The sequence below is a fragment of the Eleginops maclovinus genome, chromosome 20 (genome assembly GCF_036324505.1).
Source record: "Eleginops maclovinus isolate JMC-PN-2008 ecotype Puerto Natales chromosome 20, JC_Emac_rtc_rv5, whole genome shotgun sequence".
NCBI classification, from domain to species: Eukaryota; Metazoa; Chordata; class Actinopteri; order Perciformes; family Eleginopidae; genus Eleginops; species Eleginops maclovinus.
The window spans coordinates 27,275,829-27,295,747 of NC_086368.1; the positions used below are offsets into that span (position 1 = coordinate 27,275,829).

The 19,919-nt window shown below is 40.1% G+C and overlaps 1 protein-coding gene across 1 annotated transcript in view; it reads left to right on the top strand.

Annotated features, from left to right (window-relative positions):
• cntn4 (contactin 4) overlaps positions 1-19,919 on the top strand; it is a 144,130-nt gene that overhangs the window by 20,120 nt on the left and 104,091 nt on the right. The window contains exon 3 of the mRNA XM_063910286.1: positions 18,960-19,092. Within this exon, the coding sequence (XP_063766356.1) occupies positions 18,960-19,092 (133 nt within the window). The remainder of the gene's footprint in view (positions 1-18,959; positions 19,093-19,919) is intronic.

The window sequence follows — 19,919 nt, forward strand, 5'->3', positions numbered from 1 at the left end:
CCATCTGAATGCAACAACAGTGTATCAAATCAGAGGTTGTGGGTTTTTTTGTTTCCGACAACTCAAATAATGCCTTTGTTTCTGTGTGTTTGGGAATTATCTGTGACAATTCGGTATTTGTGAACCTGGGTGTTACACTTTTTGTCGTAAATAAACATACTTTACTTCTGTGGTTGCCATATTCAAACACTGATTGGATGAAGAGGAAGAAACTTGCCATGTTTGCTAAAAGAAGTTCAACAGAAATAATCTCAAACACTGCTCTCCTCACTCACAGCCGTTGCTTTCATGCAGACTGCAGGTTTTTTCTGATACAAGGGATGGGCAGATCACTTTCAAGTGCATGCTAGAGAAGTGCAGGGAAATGCAAGATTATTGGTGTCATACATTTTTGGGAAATTCAGAAATAAAAGTATAGTCAGACTGAAGCACTCCCTTGTGCACCAGTAAATCCTAACAGTAAATGCAGAGCTGAATCCCAGATCAAATGCACTCTAAAGGGTCTTTGAGCATGTTTCTCTGAGTGATTGTGTTGTTAAATGTTTTAGGTATTTGTCCATGTTGATGCAGCAAATTGCAAGTCAAATTTCAGACTTGATGTGACCCTTCAAGTATTATCGTGTCGTGTCGTATCGAGTAAATAGTGCAGTTTTCATACCACTGTCAGATAGGAAGAGGTTTTACTTATGACTAATGAAAAGCTACTATCAATCTCCACCTTGCTGGTTGAATACCACTGTCATTTTCAAGGGACTATATGAGTCACACTTAAAGATGTGTTGGAGATAATTTCATTTTAAATACGATTGTCTTTAAAGCTGTAGTCCAACGTCATCATGATACAAATGTAAAACACTTTTCTACGTATGTCTTTACTATGATATATTAGTGTGTCTGTGCTTTAGAACTTTAATGGGATACACACAATCTTTTAAAATATCAATACGCTCCACTGGTTAGCTGGTTTTCCATCATGATGAACATGGGCACTGTAGTTTATTTTGACTCAGAGCAAAGCAAACATGACAGCTTGGCAACATGTCATTGAAAAGAGAAACATGGGAGAAACAGATCACACAACATCATGAGTAAATCACAAAATACTTCTCATAGCACGGTGGAAATAGGGCGTGGTTTAGGTAAAACACTGCCGGGCTTCTGCTGTCTCTGCATTTGCGTTATCACAGTCATAAAGACACACACAGACTGAAGTGGAAAAGTGTTTACTCACACAATCGAACACAAATCCACAGCTTTATGAATGGCTGTGCATTAGATTAAGTGTTACTTCTGGTGTATTATTGGGGAGGTTACCTTGGAAATGTGACTTACAGATTACTAGTTGCCGTCATTTAAGTACCGTTGCTATCGCTGCAGTTCATACAGAGTGTAAATCTGCAGTCTGAGACAAATTGTTCAATTATTTAGCAAGTGAATGTGTTATAAGTGAGACCATGTGCAGGCAGACGAAAACCCGCCTGCTGCTCGCTGACCAATCCGCTTCGCATCGGGATCCTCCTCAATTAGGGCTCTTTCTCAATTAGGGGTCTTTCTCATTGATGATTGGCTCCCTGCACATTATCCCCTACATATCATGTTGTTTAACCTTCACATTTTTATTTCTTGTATGTTTTTATACACATCTGAAAGCAATTCACATCAAGTGATTAGTAACCACACCATGACCTTTTATATCCTCGCCTCGTTGACACATTCTCCACTCTCTCCTACCACCTCTGATGTTTACTCAGACGAATATAGGCGAAGGGAGCTCTTCAAAGATGTATCCAGTAAATATGTTTAGGCTATTAAAACAGGTTTCCTGCAACACATACATAATAGATTATACATGAATGAGTACAAACTAAACATGCATGCTCACAAACACGCACTAGCTACGCATTTACAAGCACTGCACATTTCTCCATAGGAAGCCCTGCTTGTATTTATGAATGACACTAATTAGGTGGATGCTATTTTGGACACGGTAAGAATACGCATTTAAATAATCAAACATACAAAATACAATACACCCACTGAGTGCGTTACTTAACAAGTGACTAACAAATTGCACAATTAAACACATCACATCTGCATTAGTTATAATAAATGGTTGTAAGTGTCAGCCTTCTTTAATATTTCATATGTAAAGATAACGGCCCGCAGGTTAGCGCTGATGTGAATGAATATGCTAATGTAACAAAGCCTCCTCTCTGCTTTGCATTATTAAATATATTTCTGAGCATTAATGTATTTATTGGAATATTCATTGGAGAGGATCACACAGGGCTCGTACATCTTTGTCTCTGAGCTTTATTCACCTGAGGATTGTTTGCTCAGCACACGTACATGATTTATACCCATACTCACAATACCTCCGGGGAACTGCCCGGTATGATCAAATATGTTCGCGCCATTGAGCTGCTGTGCTACTTAACCTCGAGAAGAGTTGGGGTGTGTGTGTGTGTGTGTGTGTGTGTGTGTGTGTGTGTGTGTGTGTGTGTGTGTGTGTGTGTGTGTGTGTGTGTGTGTGTGTGTGTGTGTGTGTGTGTGTGTGTGTGTGTGTGTTTGTGTGTGTGAGTGCATTTGTGGTTGTGTGCAGATTGAATCAGTTCATAAGCATCTTCCGCTGAAGTAAGAGTTTCCGCCGATACACATCTCCCATCTATTTCTAGACTTATTGTTTTATGGAGCCCTGGAGGAGTGTTATTGCCCAGGTAACAAATAAATAGATAAGAAACAGTATTTTGCAAGAACAGTCATCTAGAGAAATATAAAAAAAAATGTTGTCAAAAAAACCCAAGATAAGAGAAATAGTTTGGAAACTCACAGCAGCACAAGAGACGGACCCAAAAATAAATAAAAACAGACATCTATTTATATATTATACGTATAGAAGAAATATCAAGGGTAACTGGCTTTCCTTTGGGGGTTTGAAGCTGTTTCCAGGGGAGGCTTAGTGAATGAAAACAAGGAAATTATATATGTCCAGCAGTGGCTCAGTCAGTAGGGGCTTGGACTGGGAATCGTAGGGTCGCCGGTTCAAGTCCCCGAACAGACTTGGAATATGGAAAGTGAACTGCTACTTGGAGAGGTCCCAGTTCACCTCCTGGGCCTTGAGCAAGGCACCGGACACCTCCAACCCCCCCTCCCCATTGCACAATAGCTGCCCAGATGGGTTAAATGCAGAGGACCAATTTCACTGTGTGTGCTCACTGTGTGCATGTATGTGACTAATAAAGAGGGTTTCATCCTCTGATTCTATCTATCTATCCATTCATTAATGTAAGGTCAGATCGAATAGCCAAATGTGTGGGATGTGTCTATAGAGATGCAGTCATTTTTTAGGGTTCACTTTTATTTTTTGGTGTTGTTTAAAGGTATGTCCAACTGCTATACTTGCTTTTCTTTGTCCTATAGTCGAGTGTTATCGCTGCAATCCCAATGTCCATTCTTTAAATTTAAAGAGGACATTATGCTAAGTTCCAGCTTCACATTTGTATTGTGTGCCTCTACTGCCTCCATGCTTTAATGTCAGAAAGCTCTTGATGTTTCTCATACTGTCTGTGCTGCAGCACCTCTTTCACCCTCTGTCTGAAACCAGAGACCATTCTGCTCTGATTGGTTAGCTGGCCGACCGGCTCTGTTGGGATTGGTCAACCGCTTAGAGATGTCCCGCCCCTTTAGCCTGTCCCATACAATGTGTTGTAGTGCGCTTCAATAGAAACATGATTATTACATAGTGATGTCACGATGTTACTGAAGTAAACAAAAGGGTCTAATGGATACGTTTCAGGCATGGGGCGGAGTGTGTGGGAGAGAAACTCCCTCTGGAGGGAACTTTGACCTTTGTAGACCATTTACATGCACTAAAACACATAAAAACACACTACAAGAAAGGAACACCCCCAAAAGCATAATGAGGCCATTTAAAATGTGTTGTTGTCGTGAAAAGAGTTTAGTACACGAGGTAGATTAGTTTTGTGTTTTGAAAAAGACTTTGGAAATGTTTTCCTAATTTTTCCTTTTTGTCGTTATAGTCGTGTAAATCTGAGTTTCCTTCTCTCTGGTTTTACCAAGCCAGTGGCTGTGAAATGAACCCTCGCCGGTTAAACACACTCCATACATCAGTGTCCGGACTATGGAAAATGAATATCCCCGGCCCAGTGAACTACTTATCTGCTGTGACAGAACTATATATTCCAATTTTTACGAGAAGGCATGAAAGATACAAGCAGGTATTTCGTTCTTGACACGTTGAACCCTTTTTCAATTCCTCGCAGTTTTTTCTCCGAGTTGTTTCCATGTGCGTCCGGCAGCATGGAGAAAAATACATTTTCTTCAAGGTTCATGCGTCGCAGGATCTACCTGTTCCACTTTCTGAGCCTTGTGTATTAACTCGAACAATCGCAGAGGACAGTATCGCTAATGAACACCACAGAGAGGCTCAGGAAGGGGGGAAAAAAAACCATCTGCGCTAGATATTTCATCCTCCTCTTCAGAAGATGTACTATCTCTTGCTATTGGGGGCAGGCTGTTATATGAGAGTCTGTGAGAGATGTGATGAAAACCTTATTTCGCAAAGTGGACCACTTATATGCTCCTCAAACTATTTTCTTTATTTATGCTGAGCCATACTCTATACATTCATATACTGTCACCTGCAATTGGACTGGAGATTTTTAGTTTGCTTCTTTAAACTGTCACTTGTCAGCCCTGAAGCGGCTCGTTGACAGCTCTACTGTGAATACTAGACGGAGAGTGGGAGCACGGAGATGAATAGGATGCTGATATCCTCTCATTTGTAACCCTTAACTGTCAGTTAAGACACATTTTGGATTACAGCGTACGTTTATTTTTGGATGATTTCCTGACAAAGAGCACGCAGTAAAATAGATCACAGCAACGTGCACAACTTTGCTGATTGACCCGATTTAAGCTGAGAGATAAATGGTAAAAGTAGACTTTTAAAAGACACAAAGTTGGAGGTCTAAGATGTTGGTGGTGGGAAGGGGGTCCTTTAACAGGATTCCAGGGGTTCATAGCATAATGACAATGACATTAGAAGTTAGCCAAGTGAGGGAACATTGTGTCCATGACTCATTTCATTGCTGTCACTGAACAATTCCACTAAAAAACAGGTGGAAATGTAAGCATAAATTAAGTTCAAGTTACCCACAAACAATTTATCAATTGGAGACCAAGCAGCACCGATTCAGCTCTGCCTTCACTAAAGAAGTTTTGATTTTGAGTTCTTTGTTTGGCGAAAGTGTGCACCAAAGATAAATCCAATAAATACATTTTTCCGATACATGGGACTGATAGACATATCATTGTATAATTTATCCAAACGGCCTTGCTGGAGGTTTGCACTCTCCAGATGCCTTCCTAATGAAACATGCCTTGGAAATAGATCCTGAAAATGTTGTTATTATTCTGATCAACTTCATTTGATTGGATGGGAGCCATTTTCATTGTGGATAGCAGATCACAACTTTCAAACACCGCTATTACACCATCATCACAAGCATGGTGAAATACTATTAAACAGTAAATACAAAAACCTCCACGTAGTTTTTTTTTAGCCTTAACTCAGGTTTTCATTGCCAGTGTAACCCTAACCCTAACCGCAGTTTTGAAGTGAAATCTGACCTATATCAGAAGTTGATCTTGATGTTTGGAAGTTATAAAATGGGATAGCCATGTATTGGTGGCTATACTTCTTCTTCATTGCTTAAACATTCACCAGTTTGAGACATCCACAATAAAGTAACGCTGGCTAAACTATATCGATCAATCTTGCTAATTTTAGAAACCAAGGCTAACTTTAAGCTAAGTTACAAAGCTAACCCTAACTTTCTATTTTGAGATGCATGTATGTTAGAATTGTTGATTTTTACTCTTTTGATTTCTAATCGTGTGCAATGCCTTGTTTTGTGTTATGCTGCTGCAACCACAACACATCCCCGTTTGGGATCTTATCTTATCTCAAGTCGCATTTTGCACACCAAGAACATGTCAAAATGGTACTTTCCATTTATTCTCTCTCTCTCACATTACCCCAACTTGTCAACAGTGTCCCTGCATTCCAGAACATTCTCTGAGACCGTGTCAGAGAATGTGCAGCCGCTGCAAGTATTCGAATAAAATGTGCCGTTAGCAGCTTAGCAGCCGAAGCCAGGGGCTGCAAGAGCACTAATGCTGAGACACATAGCTGGGGGAACTGTGCAGCCATTTAACCATGTGTCAGCCAGAGACTGGATGCACTGAGTGAGTCACAGCCTGCCCTGAGCAGGACATAGCATGCACTTGACCACTGCTAGCTGACTGTCATCGCAAATATGAAAATAGGACAAACCGCTGAAGTCATGGTAAAGGGCAGTGCATGCTGCCATTCAAAAACAAGGTTAAAACTACGTATATATTTATAATTATTCTGCTTAATGGACGATAATCCTGTTTTAGGAACAGCAAGATAGTTGTACAAGACGTCAGATTCTTATAAGATGCATTTAATTGATTCACAGCTTCCAAAAATCATAGAAAGTTAATATGGTTTTGATCAGAAAAGTAACTTAATGTATAATCTCGGTGTGTTGCCGTGTGAAGTTTGAAGAAAAGGTATCTAATGCATAGGTAAAAGATGTAATGAATTGTAAAGGAAAAGAAAAGGATAGAAAAACAAGGCTATGATTACCTCGGAGGCCTCAAAGCACGCTGCTGTTACCCAGTGGAAAAAGAATAGAATTCACTTACATTAATGTCGGCGTCAGAATCTCCGGTCAAAAGTACACCTTTGCGTTATGCATCATCTAAGCTCATTAGTTCATGCAATACAGCATGTTGCTCTAGCAGATGCAACGGTATAATTGATGTATTGAACTATTGGTGCAGACAGATAGATTGCGTGTCGGCCTAAGATCTCTGTTGAGGTGATTTTGCTCGAACTGTCGGTGAGAATGCTGCTGTGTTGTAAATGTGAAGCTGTTGCACCTTCTTTAAGAGGACAATCTGAGGCTGAATTGATGCACAACGCAAATGTTTCCTACTTCCGTAAAGACGACAGCTATCTGATGCGATTTCAAACGTGTGAAGGTACGGATTCGGCAACAGGTAGCTGCTTCCTGTTTGTGTTGGTGACGGGTTATGAGCCAGAGAGGCAGCATTACCTGCCACTTCAAAACGTGCTTTGAAAGTAATGAAGTCAGATGGCACTATCTGCATAGCACATTAAGTTATTGATGGCAACAGATGGCTCTCTTTAGCATATGAAACAGTCCCTCCTTCGCCAGTTTGTTTACTCATCATAGATGTTAGTATTGGCTACTAATGCTTTGTTTAGCAGTAATGTCAGTTCTCAGTTGAATTCACGTTTCCTCAGTGAACTCCAGTTAATTGAAAGCCCTGACAGAAGTAGAAAAGAGTTGGACTTTTGATGGGGAACATTGTGACATGCCATAGCAGCGGAGCACAGGTGTATTTATGAATATTAATAATGGCGGCATTATGTCATGCTCTTACTGACTGTCTTTGTCACCTAAATGGAACATTGTTAATGTATTAGTCGTGGAAATAAGAACTATTAGAGCCGGTTCAATTGGAAGTCTCTTCAAGTATTAGTGTAGGAAACCCTGTTTGACATTGAATGAAATCCCTTGAAATTGAGTGGGATTACTTCTCTTAATTGTGATTCATCTTTGTGAGACATACGTGCGGAACTACAAGACTTGGCTGGAGGACTGCTGCCTCTTCTGAGTCGGCCAATAGTGAATCAGCTTTAGCCAATTAGCCAAGTGGCACTGTGCCTTGTTTCCTCAGCCAGTGATCCAGCATTATAATCCTCCCTTAATGAAAGAGTGCGTAACAGTGTTCCTGCTCCTAGCGCTGGCCCACACTGAAGTATTAATACATCAGTTTGTTGTGCAGCTATACGGAAAAAGGTAGCTTAAAGAAAGTGTAGCAATTACAGCGGGGTGGACTGTACACTCAGTGGCCACTTTATTGTAGGTACTCATTTACAATCCAATATACAGCTGGGAATCAACCATCTGAGCAAAGTGTTTGCTGTGTTTTCATTTTCTTGAGGTGGTCACAATATTATTACAATACTTCAGTCAAGAATTAACACAAACTCCAACCTCAATAATACACAAAAGGGTTTAGCTCTGACCGTCTTTAACAAAAGCTGAATGCTTCGTATTGCATTGGATTGTACAGGTGGCCCTACAGTGTCTACTGAAGTTACGTCTGCATAATAACATTAAGTACATACATTTATTTTGAATGGCAAGCAGGGAACGACTCAAATCTTTGAAAGAAGTATAACAATTACATAAAAGTCTATGCGAGAATGACCCTACTTCTAACTGAGTTTATGGTCAAAATTGCTATTTTTATCTGTAAATTGGTCACATTAGAGTAAAACAGATAATAGTTAATAGTTTATTACGGTATCTAGGCAGAAAATATGGCCAGCATCATAACACATCGGAAGTCTCACCTCTTAGAAAAGTGTAAAAAATCAATCTGATCATGATTTGGACAAAGAGTTTTTGTGTCGGATTGTATTGGATTCTACAGGTTTACCTACAGTAAAAAAAAGGCTCTGCTGAAGTTAAGCCTGCATAATAACAGTCCCTTAACCCTACATACATTTATTTTTAATGGCAATCTCAAACCATTGCAAAAAGTAGAATGATTGTATAGAAGTCTATGGGCAAATGACCCTACTTCTTACTGAGTTTATGGTCAAAGTTGCTTTTTTCAATTTGATGCAGCATGATTTTCATTTGTAAATTGGTCCCATTAGAGTAAGCTGATAATGGTTTAATTTCTGGGTAGAAAATATGGCCAGCATCATAACAATTCATACCTCTGTGAGCATAATTAGCAAATATTGAAGAGCTTTTCTATTGGATTGCAGTGGATTGTACAGGTTTACCTACATTAGATCGTTTCTACAAGGTCACACAAATTAGAGCTTATTTTAGGTTTTATATTTTAAATTGCACTTATGATGCCCGTTGGAATAGAACCAAACTAAATTAAGCTTTTGAACTCGTTCACCAGCTGGGAAATATGGCTTCAATGAGAGCAGGGCACAGTTCCACATGTTTCATTGCTAACTGACTAAGTGAAGCTGACTCACCGTTAGCCCACTGCTGGCATGCTTGGAGAAGGTGTCAGATGTTCAGTCATCTCAGGAAGGACGATAAAGGACGTTCACTACAAACAAACTCCCTAACTCTGGACCGCTGCAAAACATTTTTACAAGGAATAATATGTGTTTGTTTTTCCTTTTCCTTTCATATATTTTCATTTTGTGCTTCCACTAGTTTCGTTTCTACAGGCTTTGATAAAAAAGCAATAAATGTAAAAACCTTAAACCTGCTTAAGATGGACCATCCATCACAGTAAATATGATGCCATCTTTCATTTATATGAACTTGTTATTACGTGCGGTAACGCTATGAAGACGTTCCAAATCATTCTGCATTTACAAATGTGTCACCGTATAATCACAATATCAAAACAACAGCAAAAAAGAAGCCCTCAAAATATTCTCTGCAGTGGATTAGACATCTAAGGCAAGTCTAGATGCCACAAATGAAGTTACAAGAATGGAAACAAATAACTGTTTGAAGGCTGGGAAGACAAAGTAAAACATTTCAAATGCTCCGGCCTTCTTACAGCAATGTGAAATAACAGATAATCCAATAATCACATTTAAATGAATCCCACAGTTCAACATAAGAGAATACAATAACTGCAACTCAAATACAATCTACCTGCACTAACGTCTCTTCTAGTGCTAAACCAATTCAAACAAACATACAGCCCTCCAGCTTCAGTCTGATTAATATTTCCTCTTCAATCAATTCTGGGGTTTAATGTTGTTGACTAACCGAAGGACGTGCAGCATCTGTCATTGCAGCACCAGCTCTTCTGGATGCCGCAATAACTGCCATCCGGAGTGATGCACTCCTAATGTGTCTCCATAATCATGCCCATTGCCCATGAAGGGCATTTCCTAGGTTGACGTGCATGTCAGATGGCCTTATGTGTCAAGGTCTCTTCTCGCGGTGCTGCCCTGATGTCTTGTCCCGAGGCCATTTTGCGTCGACAGAATGAACGTTGACCTCTGTCATTCCACCGGGTGAGCAGCCTTCGGTGCCAGGCCAGCTGAGCCATGCTAACGGGCAGACTCTGTGGCCTCTTGCCCCTGAGTCTGCGTACATGCACACCTCCAAACTGGCCCAGCTGTCCCCACTTCATTATGTGCTGATTAGGGGTTGATTACACTGTGCAGTGGGTTTGATCATCTTAAACTGAGCAGCACTGCTCAAGGACTCATTTATATGAAAATTGTTCACATTTTAACAAATTTGTACCTAGCAACAAGACCCCCAGAACTCCCTTTAATCTATTTGACTCAGCGAGGTTTTCATCATTTTAAACATCGTTCTCTGGCTTATTAAAGCTTTCATTAGGGTTGAGATCTGCTTGATGACAGTATTAAGTGAGAGCTCAGCTGCAGCAGATGAAATTGAAGAGCATGTCTGGCTAACCGGGAGCAAGCGTCTCTAGGTGCGCTCACCTGCTCTTCCTCAGGAGGAGCAATTATGTCAAGATAAAGGAGGGGGTGGGGGGGGTCCCCAGACGGCCTCCAAGCCAAGCCCCTGCTAATTGGCGGTGTTAGGGATTCAGAGCAGGTTCAAGAGAAAACACTCTTCCCCTCTTCTTTCCACTGCCCCCACATCTTTGTTTTGCTGTGTCAACTCTTGCCTTTTGATATGCATATCGATACATGTTTTATTCATGGCCTTTTGGAACCAAATCAGTCAAGATCACCTTGCTGTTGTCTGTAGGCACAATAAGTGTTTACTGTGTTTGTGTGGATGGGGTTGCCATTTCAAAGCTAATTCTGTGGCAATGCCTCAGTCTCAAAAAGAGATGAATGATTTATGTATCTGTCTAAACAACCAGGACACACGCTATTCTTTCAGTTCTCCAACAGCTTGTTGGCTTTTTCCCCGAGACAGCGATGCTAATTGGAAGGCTGGAAAAGAACACTAAGACGTTCTTGGCACAGGCAACGAAGGACAGGGGAAGAGAGGCTGAGCTAACAGGGTTTACCGCCCACTTCTTAAAGGGCCCTCGGATACCTGTTTCAGCAGAGCAGAGGGTTCATGCTGATCCTAATGCTAAAGATGTGAATTTTAATTACATTTTACTTTCATTACAATCTTGTCGATGCTCATTAAATCTCAGGAACTCAGAACCGTGCAGACCATATCTGTGAAATCAGTGTATGTGTGTGACTATTACTGTACATTATTCAAGGCAATTCAAAGTTGGCCCATTATCTGATTATCAGATAGACCACATGCTGCTATCAGATTGAACACATATGTCTGTTTTGTGCAAGAGTTGACCTCTAATAGGACTCAGTAGGCAGCGTAACTCATTAAGAGGCTTTGCCTGGGACCATAAAACGAGAGTTACAACGCTTCTGTATCAATAATGATCCCACTACAGCAACAAAAAGAGACCGGCTCTTTATGCAATGAGCAGAATCCTGCAGAAGAAGTGGTTACATTAAAGTTGTTGCAGCAAATGCCCCCAAAATCTTACCGTCAGGGATGGATGGGAGGACGTAGGGTGACTGTTTCTTTTAGACAGTCTTTGAAGCAAGTGGTTATTGTTTTGATGGGTTGCAAAAACCAAATGGTTAATTTTACATAAACCCCAATCTTTCTATAGCATTCACCACTCTGGCGTGCTTCCAAGCCTGACCTCCTGAGATGAAGGATGTTTGTAAATTGGGTTTTAATCACAGTTCACGGGAAAAACAAGGGGCAACATACAACAGTCCAAAATCCACAATAGGGCTCGGGTAGGGCTTCTCAGGGGCTGGCACTTCTCCCATCCAGGACCCATCCTGCTGCGAGAGACCAGAACCAGGAAGCAAGCTTTTTATTTGGTGACCTGATTCTGATCAGTTGTCTGGTCTCCGGCCGAGCCTGCCATGCCTAATAGTATTGGCAGAAGAGCAGCGGTGAGGGGCAAAACCAACAAAAGGTCAGTTTGGAAGCAATCATTTGGTATTCTGATTCAAGCCAAACAGTACAGAGATTATCCAGAAAATCATCAGGGGTTCATTTTGATTGTGTTCAACTTCCTGCAGAATTAATAAACTGCAATCATCTTTTTTTTGGTCATTCTCAATACACTTCTGAAGGGGAACAAAGGTGCAGGTTGAACAAACAATGTCATTATGATTTTTCTTGTAGGTCAAACCACCTCCATTATTAGAACTAACCTAACCATAGCGAACAATAAAAACACATCCAGCCGCCGACTTCACATTTCACACTTGATGAACTCGAACATTGGTGTTCCGAAATGTCCTTTTTACCTTTTTATAGAATAGTTTGCACCCCGTCTCTGAGGGTTTTCTATTGTGGCTCCAATGGTGGCAGAACCTTTTCAAACAGGTCAGGCTGAAAACATGAAGACAGTTCAGGACAGCCAAATCACAACAGTTTCCAGAGACGTTAATCTTCTCCTTTATGGCCGGCTTAAGCGAGAGCGAGTGTAGTATGTCCAAAAATATCTCCCTTCCAGCTCTTAGAAGATCAGTGCTGATACCATCTGAATAGCTGTTTGATTGCAGCATTGTCGGATGACATTAAAAACCTGCCAGCCCTCAGTGGATTACTGTAGTCTCAAAGAACCAGTATACACAAGGCTGCAGCAGCAAGTGGGGCTCCGGGGGTGGAGGTTTTGCAGGGTAATTTGTGCCACAGATTCCTCTGCACAGCATCAGACAACCTAATATTACGTGTTGATTTGTTTCCTTTGAAAATATGTTACACTAAAACACTTTTGACAGCATTTTGGCACTTAGTTAGTACAGGCATAGTCAAGACAACTCTTTTAAAAGGGGAACCGACATTCCAGAGCCCACCTGACAATAACCACATTTACATTGGATCAAAGCATCCGTAGACAAATATATTAGAAAATAAATGCTAAGAAATTAATTAAAATTACTTTGAATATCTTCATAAAACAAAAACAAACATTTGTTAATGTAGACATGTACAAAAGTCAATATTTGTGTAAATAAAACCTATAAATAATGTGCGAATATAAATTTACCAAGGAAGAAATAAAAATGTGTCTGGAAATGCTTCAGAGTTAGATATATAAGGCCAATGAATTGTCAGAATGCTCCCCCCAAAAAAAGTAATTTAAATCCAAACATTAAAAGCAGAAACTATCAGTTATAAACAGTTTGAATGATTGTTACAGCCTGTTGTTTCTCGTTCATTTGTCCGATTATACTTTTTCCCAAAACTCTTGAGAACTGATTTTCCCACGAGGTCTATCCTTATAAAATGTGTTCCAGGCTAATAAATGATAAAGCATGCACATCAAATCCTAATTATACAAATGTATTTTGAAAGGACTGTGTCGTTTCTCTCTATTCTCAATTAAATAGGCATTCAGTTTAAAATGCTTGTTGCCAAATTGAATTGAACCAGGTTTCGCCTTAATGGTCCCGTAAACGTTACTGACTGATTTCTTGATTGAGTAAATGTTGTTTTACTTCTTGGCCATTCATGTTTTTAATAATGCACTTATGTTTTTCAAATCGGAACCAAAACACTGGTTTTAAATGAACTGACACAGATTTCAGATTGAGTTTGTGTATGTTCATACATGTTTGTTTTGCTGTACATGTGAGGACCAACTCCTGAACAACAACAACCATTGATGTGAGGACCTTTATGGGTTATCCGTGGCTGAAATAGCATCCGGAGAGCCTGTATTTTAGTGTGTGTGTGTGTGTGTGTGTGTGTGTGTGTGTGTGTGTGTGTGTGTGTGTGTGTGTGTGTGTGTGTGTGTGTGTGTGTGTGTGTGTGTGTGCGCGTGTGCTCATTTCATTTATTTCTCAAGATGACTAGTGCCACATAAATGTTTAAAGTACCAAAATAAATACAGAAGTCTACTTTATGACATTCAGCTGAGAGAAGAATTCTCAGATTATCACGACGAAAAGTGAGAACTGTAAAGATCAAAGGGTTTTACTACGTCTGAACCGAATTTTTCATCCCATTTTTTGGTTTATAAGTCTTTGAATGTTGCCATAATGTAGGCAAGAGCCAATTTCCAGAGAGCTGGGGGTATTCCCTGGGGCACTAACCCTAGTGCTTTGGGAGGACATGTTTCTCTCTCACAGCCGCATGCAGATGAACCGGGTTGTAACAGTGAGAAGAGAAACAGCCTGTCGCAGGTGTATGAGGTCCGCTGGGAGACCTGGTGTAGGTACCTCAGTGTAAGAGAAACATGGGCTTCGGATTTTAATGGTGACCTACTTTTGGTTTGTTCAATGAAGTTCCACTGCATGAGGACATGCTAAACAGCCTCCTCTGAGTAGGGAAGGTTTACAAATGCTTTTGCTCAAAAAGAACTGAATTAAATTGACATTGGACTCATTCAAACTCTGCTACCATTCATAATTCAGACAATGTTATCTGGACAAACAGCAGTTTTCAGTAATGTGTGTTTTGTGTACTTCTTCACAGGGTCATAAATCAGCCCAATTGACTCACTTTAATCAGTAGAACTTATTCAGTGACTACTATGAGTGGACAATATGGCCAAACATGTTAATACAAAGTTCTATTCTGCTACACCAGCGGCTCTTAAAGACAAAACAATTCACAATACTTCCAATTGTTATCATGGAACAAATCATTTTAGTGGGATTGTTCCGCTATGTAGACTAGTTGGTGAACTATTGTACTTAGGGAGCCGAGCTACGTTAGCCACCTTCCCGAGGTCAGCACTGTCTAGCGTGCTCACGGTCAACGGCCAATTTTCAGCAAGTTCCCCAAAAATTCAACCGGACTACTGCTTCAGCTTTATTTCATCTTGACCTCTTCGTACATGTTGTTTATTTTTGATCAATTATGGCTCAGTTAGCTATTACATGTAACCAGGTTGTTAATTGCATTCTTTCTAAGAAACATGAGGGCTCTAGAAAAAGCAATTTAGCAGCAGAAAAATGACGCCGTTTAAAAAATGGTATGCACCTGCAGTGAGCTAAAGCCATTCACAACAAATGGTTTTAGTGAAATAAACACATACAGAAAGTAGGCTTGTAGTCCCCCCTGCTATGTATGCAGACAGCACCCCTACTGTTGTTATGACTTGAAAAATTGCTTGCCAACAACTAGAGCAAAAAGGTAAAATACTGCCTGTATGATGACGTGATTAAGACAAATATGCCTCATAGTCAAAACTGCAGAAAAAAGATACACGTTATTCCTTAATGTTTATTTAACTCATGATAGATTAGATGTGGCATATAGCCACAATAAGTACGCTGGCCAAGAGATGATTTCACAGATTTTTCCACATTTTTCACACTGAATATAGCTGTGATGATTTATGACTAACAGCTTTATGAATCTTCATTGAATTTAAAAGTCAGTGATGTAGAGTTGCTGTCGCTTTATCAACTAACGCAGAACGATGTTGTCTATTGAAAGGTGTGATAAATGGAGCAATTGCAGCCTGCTTGGGACATTTGCCTTGTTATCTACCACATTTTGGTTGTTTTGTTTGGCACCTAAATCCCTTATTGGACCTCCTTTGTGTTCCAAGTAAGTTCAGATAACACGGAGAAACACATTCTCTGCCATTTTCTAACTTTTGCATAAGGTTCAAAGCCCTATTGTTGCTGATAGTGCATAAACAACAGCATCTGAGGTGCATTTCATTTAGAAAGCCCTTGAATCACGCCAAAATTGCATGACACAGTGCCACATATCGACTATCGTGGGACAGGGAGTTTTATCTTCTCCTACAAATGGTGCACTGTTGCATGTCGGCAATGAACACGCTGTCACAACTAATTGTGTGCCCATGAATTTATGAGGTTACTGCAAGTAGTGTGTGCGGTTTGTAACTAAAACATTAAAAAGCTGTCTGACAGAAAAGATTATTTGTGTCCTTCAACGACTAATTACTTCAGGATGATCGGGGAACAACTCACACACGCCAGAAACAATTAGAAGGGTAAAAGAGGCAAGAACGTTTCTCTATTTTTAAATCTCTTGAATGGATGTGTGGTGGAAGCTCACAGGCATCTCTGAGCAAAGCTAAGCTACATATATGGTTATGATGAAGCATTTGAAATACAAAATCGATTGTGTGATGGATTGTTTTAAGCTAGCCAAGTGGTGTGTAATGAAATTACCTTTGATAGCATCAACGGCCAAATCTACATTTTCATTTACTTGGTGTTTTTGCTAGAAGATTCTTCCCCTATGATATTCCTCCTACAGATTTATGCAGATTGCGTGTTTCTGAGAACCTTAAATGCTATGTTCAGTTTTGCATAAAAGAAGGAATATCTTACCCCATAGAATTAGCATGCGTTTGAGGGCTTCTGGGGGATTGGAAGCACACTCTGTTGCTGTAAAATGTGAGGTGTGCAGGGAGACATTTTCTTGAATTAGATTGCTTATTGAGCAGTTCCTTGAATAATGCATTACCCTGTGCATGTCATCCCATACAGTTCTGCATAGATCTGTCACTACTTTCACGACGCAACGCTGGGGCTCAAAAGTTTCTGTCGTTTCAAGACAACAACACTGGTTGCAAACTCAATTGTGGAGGGAGCATACGGAAAAGACCTTTGTTGAACAACAGATTGTGTTTGAATGTGAGGTTTTTGACAGGATTGTCCAATATCAAAGTTTGTGTGCGGTTGAAGTTTTGGGAATTAAAATGCAAAGGTCAGGCGATTGGAATATGAGGAAGTTAAATATCATCAGCAAATTTCATAGGAATCCTCTCATTAGATGTGGGGCGAGCGCGTCGTCATCGCTGTGGTGCTGTATGAAGAGTCAGGGTTAGGGTCAACTGGTCATCTGGACAGTTGCACAACAGTTGCTACCCTGAATAAAAAGTGTAAAACACGTACGAATAAATGCTACGATTTAGTATTCATTTTTTATATATTTAATTGCAAACTTCAAAGATTAGGCTACATGTAAAATGAAATCAAAATAGACGTCATACTTTAGTGCTACCAATATGCATCATTTACATATTAAAAGTAACTCACTCAGGTGGTCACTTACCATTTAATCAATCTTAGAATTCATAGTCCTTTTGAGTTCCCTCAGTTAGTCCTGTAGACTTGGACACTTTGAAAGTTCAATCAATTAAATGCTTCAAGTTTAGTCACAACAGAGGAGACCCAGATAATGAAACCACAAACACAATAAAGCCTCTTTATTTATATATGTACCATCACCATATTGAGCACATGTTTTATTTCTGAGAGTAGCACTGTGTCCAGGCAAGCTAGTTATTGTTCTCTATCCACTTTACTGTACTTCAAGTTCAAATGTAATGTCAACAGCTGTCCAATAAAATCCTTAAGTACTCCTCGAATTGATTTACGAGCTAACTTCCTGGTTATTAAAGACTTCATGAAGCCATATTCGTTACCACTTGGAAAAGCATGGAAACTCAATAAGGAAGTGGGAAGGGTAAAGACTTCCTGATCATATATTAATCATCATCCGGCCTCGCTTTTAGACCATGATTCAGCTGTACTGTGTGAAGGATGAAGATCTCATTACCTGTAGTATAGTATGACCACTTCATGTCACAAAAAAAAAAAGATTCTCTTCTCTGCATTTTTCGGGTGTTGCACTCTTCATCTTAGCATTTGAAAATATATCAAATAGCACTGTAACTCCTGAGCTGAAACATACGTTATATCTATATATCCCCCAAAGTTAAAGTCGCATTCTCATCATTCTCTTTAAGCAAAAGCTCGTAGATGAACACAAGGTATATTTCCTTCTGTCTTGCTGTGTATTGCTTTTCTTTGTCAAAGCGTTATCAATCTCACACATGCATTAACGCATTTTACCCTCCCTAATCACACAAGTCAATTACAGAACCCCAACCAAGACAACACACATTAGGTAGTGTACATGTTTTGTCACCTGACAAGCCCAGAGCCGACCGTTAAATCTGTGTTTTCAAAGATGAGTTGAAATTCTCAATGAGATCTGTAGCAGCAACACTGCTGTTCAGTTTTAGGAAGAAATGGCCGTCAATTCTTAAGGACAATGTGATTTTTAGAGCACGATCAGGAGCTTTGAGCGACAGTAAGTGAAACTCCCACAAAACATATTCATTATGATTTATATTACTTCTTATTTGTCCTGTTTATATTTGGTACATTTTCGATTTGGAATACAAGATTTACATTGTATTTTCATTTGAAACTGCAAGAAATGCAAATGAAAATATAAATCCAGAAAACAGTTTGGCATCAGACAGCTGAGAATCTGGTTCTGGTCGAATGAACTTAAAATAAATAGAAAACTATGGCAACGGTAAAGAGAAAGCGAGTGACTAAGTCAGTTCATTTTCCTTATCTGTAAAGCGTCATTGATGCTTTCTAAAGACATGCACGAGGAGCCCACAGCGTTAATGGCGCCCTAATGGAGTAACTGAGACTTCTGTCATTTGCAACAAAGAGCTCGAATCACATGAAACCAAACGATTACACCTCTGCATGGACACATAATAGCAGGGACAACCAAATAAATAATTGAACTAATAAAAACACAAACGGGTCGACCAAACTCAATGAAGGCATTTCGAGATAATTGTTCAACATAAATCAGGACTCTATATCCTATTACCACTTAAATGGCTTCTGGAGACACGTCTCACTTCAAATCAGTCTTCTCCAGGCAGAGGTGTCGTGACAAGCGGTTCAAATTGCTATGTCCTGTCTGCCTGGGGTTACTCCTTCCTAAACACTTAAAGCACCTGTTTCCGCCGCTGACTAATTGGCTTCCCTACAAACAGGCCAAGTTAAAAGTCGGTTGTTTTTTCTCCTTGTTTTCCAGGGAGCGGCATCCTGCAGAGCCCCGTGTTCACCAAGCAGCCTGGCAGCATTGTGTATCCTGTGGAGATTGTGGAGAAGAACAGGGAGGTGGTGTTCAGCTGTGAAGCCCATGGAAGCCCACCACCCATGTACCGGTGAGTGTGCGACAGCAGGGTGTTATCCGACCCCCCTCTGCTCATTGATCCTCGTCGTGGAGGATGCTTGCGCTCATACAACTGACAATGTCACCAACGTTCATTTTTCTAGACAAGCTGTCGATGGCAAACATCTCCATCTTGTCTTAACCATTCCTTCTTTCTGTGGTGGCAGCTACCAGAGAGTCTACTGATATACCTGCCATGCTTCCTGTCACATAATGTAACATGCTCATTTTATTTTAACCCAAGAAATACGTGACGCTTATACCAGAAGCCTGATTATTCTCCATGTGAGGGCAGAGGCTCATTCACATCCGGTAACACATGGCACCTGAGCGCACGTGTGAAGAAGTAATCAAATGCATTTCTTAAGTAGACAAAGCATTACAGTTTTAGAAAGAAAATCTAACTACAGTTTATTACGATGAGAAAAGTTAGCATGTATTCGGGAAAACAAATGCCACTGTTCTGATCGGGATCAAGTCTTAAAATCTGGTAGGGACGGACTAACTAACAGGTGGAATATTTCCTCATTTAAATTTGATTTGTCTCCTTGAAGTTTCTGAGGTACTGATATATTCTCATGATACCACGCTTTATGTAGTCTTTGGTAATGAAATATAGAGAAACACGTCGCTTTTCAGGTACGTATCTTCAGATTTGTGCTTTGGCAAGTCGAGAACATTTCACATTTATCAGGCCTACCGTCGCAAATGGGATTTTCCACAACTGATGCATCAAAGACACTTTAATGACAAGTTAAAGCAAATTACATCTTCAAAACTGCTCGAATCTGCACAGCTTAAGGGATAAGTTTGGGTATT